Genomic DNA, 9,938 nt, shown 5'->3' with positions numbered 1-9,938 from the left:
AGGCAAAGAGAGGGAAGTACTGGCCCAGAAACTCTGGCAGCTGAGCAGTGACCCTCCCTGCCTCACCCTCCTGCACTCTCAGCGCCACCTTTACCACCAGGCACCCCACGAACCGCCTCCTCCCACAGCACAGAGAGGGTCGGACACCTACTTCAGACTAAACGGTAGCAGCGGACGAGGAGGGTGGAAACTGGAGGTGGGAAGCCGGCAGAACAAAACAGGACTGGCACCAAGGGTGGAGCCCACAATGGCCCATTGTTGGCAGGGGAAGATGTGAGGGACAGTAATAGGCCATGGGTGATGCATCCTGGTCGGATGCAAGCCTGGGCGATGTCATATGGAGGACAGGCTGTTGCCCATGCAGCATGTCCCCCCTCTCCACGTCGCTGATTGATCCTAAGGAACAGCAGGGCCTTACAGTTTGGCACCAGCGCCGTCGCAGGAGCTGCCAGAGCGAGGTTGCAGACAACGGAGTGAGGGATACAAGCATGCAAACTGTGGAACTGGTCGGACGACTAGGGTGGGGGATGACGGGGAGAGAGGAGAGGGGAGGGTGGGGGAGGGTGTGCAGGGGTTACGAAATTAGAGATATCAACGTTCATACGGCTGGGTTGTAATAGCCCTGTCCCACGGTACGAGTTCATTCCAAGATCTCTCCCGAGTTTAAAAAAAATCAAACTCGTGGTAAGCACGGAGAATGAACGTAGCGGGTACGTCGGAGCTCGGGGACGTCTCTTAGCACTAACGGCAGGTACTCGGGAAGACTCGCTAACGGCAGGTAAGCACGGGAAGACTTGTGAAGATTTTTCAACATGATGAAAAATGTCCACGAGAGCCCCGAGTACCGACGAGTGGCCATTACCGTAAATCTCCGAGTTTGAATCAGGGCAAACTCGGGGAGAGCTCTTGGAATGAACTCGTACAGTGGGACAGGGCTTTAAAGCTGCCCACCCCTAACCTCTATCTTTGTCTGTGGAAGGGTTCCGACCCAAAACGTCACCTATCCATTTTCTCCAGAGATGCTGCCTGACCAGCTGAGTTACTCCAGCACTTTGTGTCTGTCTTTAGTGTAAAGCAACGTCTGCAATTTCCTTCCTACACAAGCACACCGTCTGAGCTGAGAGTTTGGGCTTCATCTCTGTACCGTGGGACCACTGATCGCGGGCAGGATTATCGCGGGGGCTTACGGTGGGCAGTCGGCAAAGCCGTCCACCAGCAATCGGTGCAACGCTTACAACTCAGTTTCTTTTCCGTGTGGGTGGGTGGGTGGGTTCTTGCAGCAGTAACGGCAGCCGAGCTTCACGGAGCAGGCAAGCCCAGCCCAGCCCAGCATGTGTTGATGGTGGGGCCGGAGAGGAGGGCAACAGGGAACAGACACACTAGACCCTTGCGGTGGGTCTCCCGATATCCCCTCACACTTCCCCCTAGGGGAAAACCCGAACAAGCGGACCAATTCCCGATTAAACAGGAACATCACAAGTAACCACAAACTCCACCGACTGCAGATGTCTGTGCCATCCGTACCCTGGCCGCTTCTTATTAACCGCTCTTGCAATGAAAGAGGAGGAAGGATGTGTAATATAAAAAAGCAACAGTAATTCCCAGACCACCGGGTAAGATGCCCCTCGTTCAACGGCATAATTTTGTAGATTCCTTTGCTTAGCTTAGCTCCATTATTGAACTGTGGGTTGTATGTTCGGGTAAGCGCGCAGTGCAGGGCCGCCTCAACCGTGTTTAAACTTCACTGTCGGATGGAGAGGGGCATGCCAGATCGCTGCCGATGCCACCAGGCCTGCGGTTTCTGAGATCGGTTTCTTCATCCTGCGGAGAAATGAGAAGATGAAAAAATATTATTTCATTCCACATCCCCGACATTAGACCAGTGAGGTGCACTGTCATAGAAACATAGAAAATAAGTGCAGGAGGCCATTCGGCCCTTCGAGCCAGCACCGCCATTCATTGTGATCATGGCTGATCGTCCCCTATCAATAACCCGTGCCTGCCTTCTCCCCATATCCCTTGATTCCACTAGCCCCTAGAGCTCTATCTAACTCTCTCTTAAATCCATCCAGTGACTTGGCCTCCACTGCCCTCTGTGGCAGGGAATTCCATAAATTCACAACTCTCTGGGTGAAAACGTTTTTTCTCACCTCAGTCTTAAATGACCTCCCCTTTATTCTAAGACTGTGGTCCCTGGTTCTGGACTCCCCCAACATTGGGAATTTTTTTCCTGCATCTAGCTTGTCCAGTCCTTTTATAATTTTATATGTTTCTATAAGATTCCCCCTCATCCTTCTAAACTCCAGTGAATACAAGCCTAGTCTTTTCAATCTTTCCTCATATGTCAGTCCCGTCATCCCAGGGAATAGGAATCTGTAAAAGGGGCCACTTTTTTACACAAAGAGTGGTGGTGGGTGTATGGAACGATCTGCTGGAGGAGGCAGTTGAGGCCGGGACTATCGCAACGTTTAAGAAGCAGTTAGACAGGTACATGGATAGGACAGGTTTAGAGGGATTATGGGCCAAACACAGGCAGGTGGGACTAGTGTAGATGGGACATGTTGGTCAGTGTGGGCAAGTTGGGCCAAAGGGCCTGTTTCCACACTGTATCTATCCTATATCAGTACTGAACCTGAGGCTAAATTCAACTGATTTCTTCTGCGTACATGCACCCCATATCCCCCCATCCCCTGCATGTCCATGTGCCTATCTGAAGCCCTTAAATGCCTCCATTGTATCTGCACCACCACCCCTCAGGAGGATGAGGGGTACAAAATCACGAGAGGAATAGATCGAGTCTATTCTGTACTGGTACTGAATAGTACTGAGTCTTTTGCTCAGAGTAGGGGAACAGAGAACATAGGCTGAAGTTGAGGGGGGGGGGGGAAAGATTTAATAGGAATCTGTGGGCGTAACATTTTCACACAAAGGATAGTGGGTGTATGGAACGAGTTGACGGAGGAGGTAGTCCAGACAAGTACTTTCGTGATGTTTAAGAAACATTTAGACAGGTACATGGATAGGACAGATTTAGAGGGATATGGGCCAAACACAGGCAAGTGGGACTAGTGTAGATGGGACATGGTCGATGTAGGCATGTTGGGCCTGTTTCCATGCTCTGTGACTATATGGGCATATTTGGCATGTTCCAGGGACCCACCACCCTCTGTGTAAAAAAACCCGTTGATTTGTAATCTTTAAACTCCCCCCTCTGACCTTAAAGCCATGGGCTTCAGCGCCTGACCTTTCCATTCTGGGAAGAAGGTTCTGACAATGTACCCAACCTATGCCTCTCATAGTGGTATAAACTGCCATCAGATATTTATCAGTAAGAATGTCATTGTCCTATCTGGGACATATGACAATAAAACTTGACTCTTGACAGCCTCTTTATAATGCAAATTTGGAGATGGTGGCTTGATTTCATGCCAGATAGATAGTAATCAGATCAGATCAGATCAGATTCAAATTTATTGTTATTGTGCAGTGTACAGTACAGAGACAACGAAATGCAATTAGCATCTCCCGAGAAGAGCGACATAGAATATGAGCAATAAATAAGTAATCAGTTCTTGCTGGCGTGTGACAAGTTTGGAGACAGACCACAGTGTTTTGTAGTGATGAACTGTGCTGGTCCCATTACAATCGACAATAGTTGCAGGAGTAGGCCATTCGGCCCTTCGAGCCAGCACCGTCATTCAACGTGATCATGGCGGATCATCCCCAATCAGTACCCCGTTCCTGCCTTCTCCCCATATCCCCTGACTCTGCTATCTTTAAGAGCCCTATCTAACTCTCCCTTGAAAGCGTCCAGAGATCCTGCCTCTACCGCAGGCAGAGAATTCCACAGACTCACAACTCTCTGTGAGAAAAAGTGTTTCCTCGTCTCCATCATTAAATGGCTTACCCATTATTAGTATTCTTAAACTGTGTTCTGGACTCCCCCAACATTGGGAACATGTTTCCTGCCTCTAGCGTGCCCAAACCCACACTACGGTAAAGGAAGTGCTGATTAAAACTGCTGATCTTGATGCATTAACTGCGATATCTGCATATCACAATCTACAAGATAAAATCATTTGCTCTTTTGTGCACAGCTCAAACTGTTGAGCTCACAGTGACCTTGAATGAATGGCAGCAAACCACGTCCTACTCAGGAACAACATTTGCAGAGACAGTCACCACGGCCGCCCTTCCCTCTGCACGCTGCACTGCTGCACCAATGCAAATTCCTTGCATGTGTACATACTTGGCCAATAAACCTATTCATTCATTCATTCATTCATTCATTCCTCATTCAACCTTTCCATGCAGATGTACAATGGGATACGGTTCTTTATTTTGTCCCTGGATCATGGTTTTTAACAGGGGACCAGTCCCGGGAAAGAGGAGAGATGAGGAGAGAGGGGGAGAGGGAGAGGGGAGGAGATAGGGAGAGGGGAGAGAGAGGGAGAGGGGAGAGAGGGGAGAGAGGGGAGAGAGGGGAGAGAGGGGAGAGGGGGGAGAGAGGGGAGAGGGGAGAGGGAGAGGGGAGGAGATAGGGAGAGGGGAGGAGAGAGGGAGAGAGGGGGAGAGGGGAGAGAGGGGAGAGCGGGGAGAGGGGAGAGGGGGGAGAGAGGGTAGAGGGGGGAGAGAGGGGAGAGAGGGGAGAGAGGGTAGAGGGGGGAGAGGGGGGAGAGAGGGGGAGAGTAAATTGTCCCTGGTGTGTGTAGGATAGTGTAAGTGTATGGGGGGGGGGGGGGAGGGTAACTGATATGGGGCATCTTGGTGCGCATGAACAAGTTGGGGTGCAGGGCCTGTTTCCATGCTGTATGAGTCTATAGGAAATTTGGCAAATGTGAATAATATATTTTTCACCTACCGGGTCCATGTTCCACTCCATAGCAGAATGGTCTTGGTCGGGATATTCCTGATCACCCAGCTCCTCGTTGTCCGGTAACTCTTCTGGGTCGTCATCTTCATCCCTCATTGCATCCATTATATCATCTTCATACTCAGTCAGATAATCGGACTCTTCTGCCGTGACCAGACAAAGAGAAGATAAAAGTGCTTCAATGACAAGGTTTACAAGGTTAATTCCCGGGATGGCGGGACTGTCATATGCTGAGAGAATGGAGCAGCTGGGCTTGTACACTCTGGAGTTTAGAAGGATGAGAGGAGATCTCATTGAAACATATAAGATTGTTAAGGGCTTGGACACGCTAGAAACAGGAAACATGTTCCCGATGTTGGGGGAGTCCAGAACCAGTGGCCACAGTTTAAGAATAAGGAGTAGGCCATTTAGAACGGAGACGAGGAAACATTTTTTCTCACAGAGTGGTGAGTCTGTGGAATTCTCTGCCTCAGAGGTCGGTGGAGGCAGGTTCTCTGGATGCTTTCAAGAGAGCTAGATAGGGCTCTTAAAAATAGCGGAGTCAGGGGATATGGGGAGAAGGCAGGAACGGGGTACTGATTGGGGATGATCAGCCATGATCACATTGAATGTCGGTGCTGACTCGAAGGGCCAAATGGCCTACTCCTGCACCTATTGTCTATTGACATTGAGTGGGGCCAGGGCAGTAAACTCAGAACGGCACGGGTCTGTGACGCCTTACAGCATCACAGTCCCGGGTTCGATCCCGACTTCGGGTGCTATCTGTATGGAGTTTTTACGTTCTCCCCGTGACCTGCGTGGGTTTTCTTCGAGATCTTCGATTTCCTCCTACACTCCAAAAACGTGCAGGTTTGTCGGTTATTTGGCTTGGTATCAATGTACAATTCTCCCTAGTGTGAGTGTGCGGGGATCACTGGTCGGTGTAGACTCAGTGGGCTGAAGGGCCTGTTTCCACGCTGTATCTCTGAACTAAACTAAAAAAAAAACTCTCACTCAGGGCCCTAACACAGATGGGAGCCGACAGCAGCAGAGCAGGGACCTCAACTTCGCAAAGGCAAGAGTTAGTGAGTTTGTAGCTTTGAATCTGGCCACTTTACACAAGAAATGTCCCACACTACCAACCTCACCCTTCTGTCTCATTCTTCTATTCCTTTCACCTGTCAACTTATCTCACTTGCCCTTTAAAGAACAAAATGGTCGGAGTGTTGTGGCACACAAAGGCCAAGGAGTGCAGCTACATGTTCCATGAAAGAGGCACCACCAGTGGACCAGGTGGTGAAGAAGGCATTGGGCTTCATCACTCACTGTATTGAGGGCATGAGTTAGGATGTTATGTTTCCACCCTCACTCTAAAGAAATATAGGTTTGTAGGTTAATTGGTAAAAATTGTAAAGGGCCTGTCCCACTTAGGTGATTTTTTAGACGACTAGGCTGTCGCCACATGGTCGCCTGGGTGTCGCCTGTATGGTCGTGAGTCGTCTCCTCAGTTGCCCAAAGTGTCGTCGCATCTTTCTGGTCGCCGCTGGATTTTCAACAAGTTGAAACATTTTCGGAGAAAAGTTGGCGACAGTGGGTTTGACGCCAATGAGCGTAGCTTGACTTCTCCTGATGTAAGTGCTGTCGTTGGTTGTTGCCAGGTTAACGTAGGTTGTCGCCGGTGATGACTTCATTTATTTTTTGTTGTTAAAGTAAATGATTCTATTTCAAATTTTATGTCGAAGGGGGGGTCCAGTCGCCAGTTTTTCGGCGACCTGCTACGACTATGACAGTCGCCTAAAAATAGCCTAAGTGGGACAGGCCCTTAAGATTGTCCCTAATGTGTAGTGTGTGCTAGAGTAACGGGAATCGCTGGTCGGCACGGACCTGGTGGACTGAAGGGCCTGATTCCGTGCTGTATCTGTAAACTAAACTAAATGAATACTGCAGAGAAAATGTTGATGGTTTACAGGCCAGCCCTGGCTGGTGTTTGCTGGCAGGCATCGAATGGAAAGTGGAATGAAGAGAAACTCTGGGAAGTGCCCGACTTACCGTCAGCCAAGTTGTAGGTCTTTGGAGGCTCAATTCGAGACACAATCTCAGCGAGGTCAGTGAACGCAGCGTTGGAGGACATAAAGGCCTGTGGAAGCAAAGGTGGAATGAATAGTCTCAGTACAGCAACTTGGTACCTGGTTCATGTCTGATCGAGGACCGACAAAGTCAGAGCAGTCTTAGTTTCAGTTTAGTTTAGTGTCAAGCATGACTTGAATGAATTATATAATATTCAGTCTGGATTTTATCTACTGCATAAGCACAAATAGTGTAAACACTTTGAGCCTCTACCGAGGCATGAATCCATCTCGGATAGTGTTTGATGAAGGTTTTCCACAAGGCTAGTGCCCTGTGTGTTCACCATTGACGGTTTCAACTCGGTACCTCACATCAGAGTCCAAGGCTCTTCTCAGTTTAGTGTACTGAGGTAGTGAAAAGTTTTTGTTGCGTGCCAACCAGTCAGCAGAAAGACAATACATGCTTACAATCGAGCCATTTATAGTGCATAGATACATGATAAAGGGAATAACGTTTAGTGCAAGGTAAAGCCAGCAAGGTCCGATCAAGGATAGTCCGAGGATCACCAATGAGGTAGATAGTAGTTTAGGACTGCTCTCTGGTTGGTAATAGGATGATTCAATTGCCTGATAACAGCTGGGAAGAATCTGTCCTTGAATCTGGAGGAGTGCATTTTCACACTTTTATATTTTGCCAGATGGGAGAGGGGAGACGAGGGAGTGGCCAGGGTGCGATTCGTCCTTGATTGTGCTGCTGGCCTTGTGTGAGGTATAAATGGAGTCAATGGAAGGGAGTGTGTGAGAAGCAACTGCAGAAGCTGGTTTAAACTGAAGATAGATTAAAAAAGCTGGAGTAACTCAGCGGGACAGGCAGCATCTCTAGAGAGAAGGAATGTGCAACGTTTCAGTTTGAAGAAGGCTCTCAACCCGGAACGTCACCCATTCCTTCTCTCCAGAGATGCTGCCTGTCCCGCTGAGTTACTCCAGCTTTTTGTGTCTGTCAATGGAAGGGAGGTTGGTTTGTGTGATGGTCCACAATTCGCTGGAATTGCTCAACGTCTTGGATGGAGGTTACTTGAGGCAATGCATTTTACTTCATCTGTAGTTCCTTCTTATACAACGAGAAGCCAGGCATTGCTATTAATGGCCATAGCACTGCATCTGCCAAGAGGGAGCATTTCTGGGTACTGTACTCACATTCTTCTTCTTGATTTCGTAGTAGTCAACTGACTTTCTGTCCTTCAGCATCTTGTCGATAATGTCTCCTCTGTTCCAGTTGCCGAACACCACCTTCCCGTACTGGTAGCCGAGATTCTGCAGGAAAAGATATAGAAGTGTGAAAACGCACACCTCCACATTCAGGGATAGTTTCTTCCCAGCTGTTATCAGGCGACTGAACCATCCCACCAACACCTAGAGAGCAGTCCTGAACTACTAACTAACTCATTGGTGACCCTCAGACTATATTGTCTGATGAAGGGTCTCAAGCCAAAATGTCGCCAATTCCTTTTCTCCGTAGATGCTGCCTCACCCGCTGAGTTTCTCCAGCATTTTTGTCTACCTTCAATTTTTCCAGCATCTGCAGTTCTTCTGAATATATTTGATCAGACATTACTGGCTTCATTTTGCCCGCTCCCATTATGTAGAATTGAGGCCACAATTATTTTGTGGGAGGCAGTTTCGTTCAGTGATAGTGATTTTTAATGAGTGGGAATAATGCACTGTATATTGTACCAGATAAACAACACAACCTCCCTGACGGGGCACAGTGGGATGAGCCAACACTTCAGGATGAGCTGGTGCTGTAAAACCACTGGGAAACTTGGGCTAGCAGTGAAATTGGTGTGCATGGTATCTGCAAATTTCCTCTAAACATAGAAACATAGAAAATAGGTGTAGGAGGAGGCCATTCGGCCCTTCGAGCCAGCACCGCCATTCAATGTGATCATGGCTGATCGTCCCCAATCAATAACCCGTGCCTGCCTACTCCCCATATCCCTTGACTCCACTAGCCCCTATAGCTCTATCTAACTCTCTCTTAAATCCATCCAGTGACTTGGCCTCCACTGCCCTCTGTGGCAGGGAATTCCACAAATTCACAATTCTCTGGGTGAAAACGTTTTTTCTCACCTCAGTCTTAAATGGCCTCCCCTTTATTCTAAGACTGTGGCCCCTGGTTCTGGACTCGCCCAACATTGGGAAATGTTTTCCTGCATCTAGCTTGTCCAGTCCTTTTATAATTTTATATGTTTCTCTAGTTAGCAGGCTTTTAGCCACTCTATCCGTGATTTGCCCACGATCCCAAAACAAAACTCAATACATGTGGAAACACAAGCAGCATGGTGGTGCAACGGTAGAGTTGCTGCCCCAGAGACCCAGGTTCGATCCTGACTAAGGGTGCTGCCTGTATGTAGTTTGTACATTCTCCCTGTGACCTGTGTGAGTGCTCCAGTTTCCCCCCACAGTCCAAAGACCTACCGGTTTGTAGATTAATCGGCTTGATAAAATTGTTATACTGCCCCTAGCGTGTGAGAGATAGTGTAAGAGTGTGGGGATCGCTGGTCAACGTGGACTCTGTGGGCCAGTGGGCCTATTTCTGCACTGTATCTCTAAGCTAAACAAGCAGGAAATTTTCCAATACAGACAAATGAAAGAAAACGTCTCGAGGGACAGACAGAATGAGGCAGTGAATAAGCACCGCCATTCAATGTGATCATGGCTGAAGATCCCCAATCAGTACCCCGTTCCTACCTTCTCCCCATATCCCCTGACTCCGCTATTTTTAAGAGCCCTATCTAGCTCTCTCTTGAAAGTATCCAGCGAACCCGCCTCCACCACCCTCTGAGGCAGAGAATTCCACAGACTCACAACTCTCTGTGAGAAAAAGTGTTTCCTCGTTTCCGTTATAAATGGCTTACTCCTTATTCTTAAACTGTGGCCCCTGGTTCTGGACTCCCCCAACATCGGGAACATGTTTCCTGCCTCTAGCGTGTTCAAACCCTTAACAATCTTGAGACATT

The 9,938-nt window shown here is 48.5% G+C and overlaps 1 protein-coding gene across 13 annotated transcripts in view; it reads right to left on the bottom strand.

The window, feature by feature from the left end:
• Positions 1-812: 812 nt before the first annotated feature.
• The window catches only part of LOC116991809 (neuropathy target esterase-like), a 140,299-nt gene continuing 131,173 nt past the window's right edge, over positions 813-9,938 (bottom strand). For all 13 annotated transcript variants that reach the window (XM_033050757.1, XM_033050761.1, XM_033050760.1 and 10 more), the window contains 4 exons: positions 8,116-8,232; positions 6,902-6,989; positions 4,862-5,016; positions 813-1,821 (listed from right to left, as the gene is read on the bottom strand). In XM_033050757.1, the coding sequence (XP_032906648.1) occupies positions 1,735-1,821; positions 4,862-5,016; positions 6,902-6,989; positions 8,116-8,232 (447 nt within the window). In that variant the 3' untranslated portion in view covers positions 813-1,734. The remainder of the gene's footprint in view (positions 1,822-4,861; positions 5,017-6,901; positions 6,990-8,115; positions 8,233-9,938) is intronic.

This window comes from Amblyraja radiata, chromosome 35 (assembly GCF_010909765.2).
Source record: "Amblyraja radiata isolate CabotCenter1 chromosome 35, sAmbRad1.1.pri, whole genome shotgun sequence".
NCBI lineage: Eukaryota > Metazoa > Chordata > Chondrichthyes > Rajiformes > Rajidae > Amblyraja > Amblyraja radiata.
The sequence above is the reverse complement of the archived record's forward strand: the minus strand, read 5'-3'. Positions and strand labels throughout refer to the sequence as shown.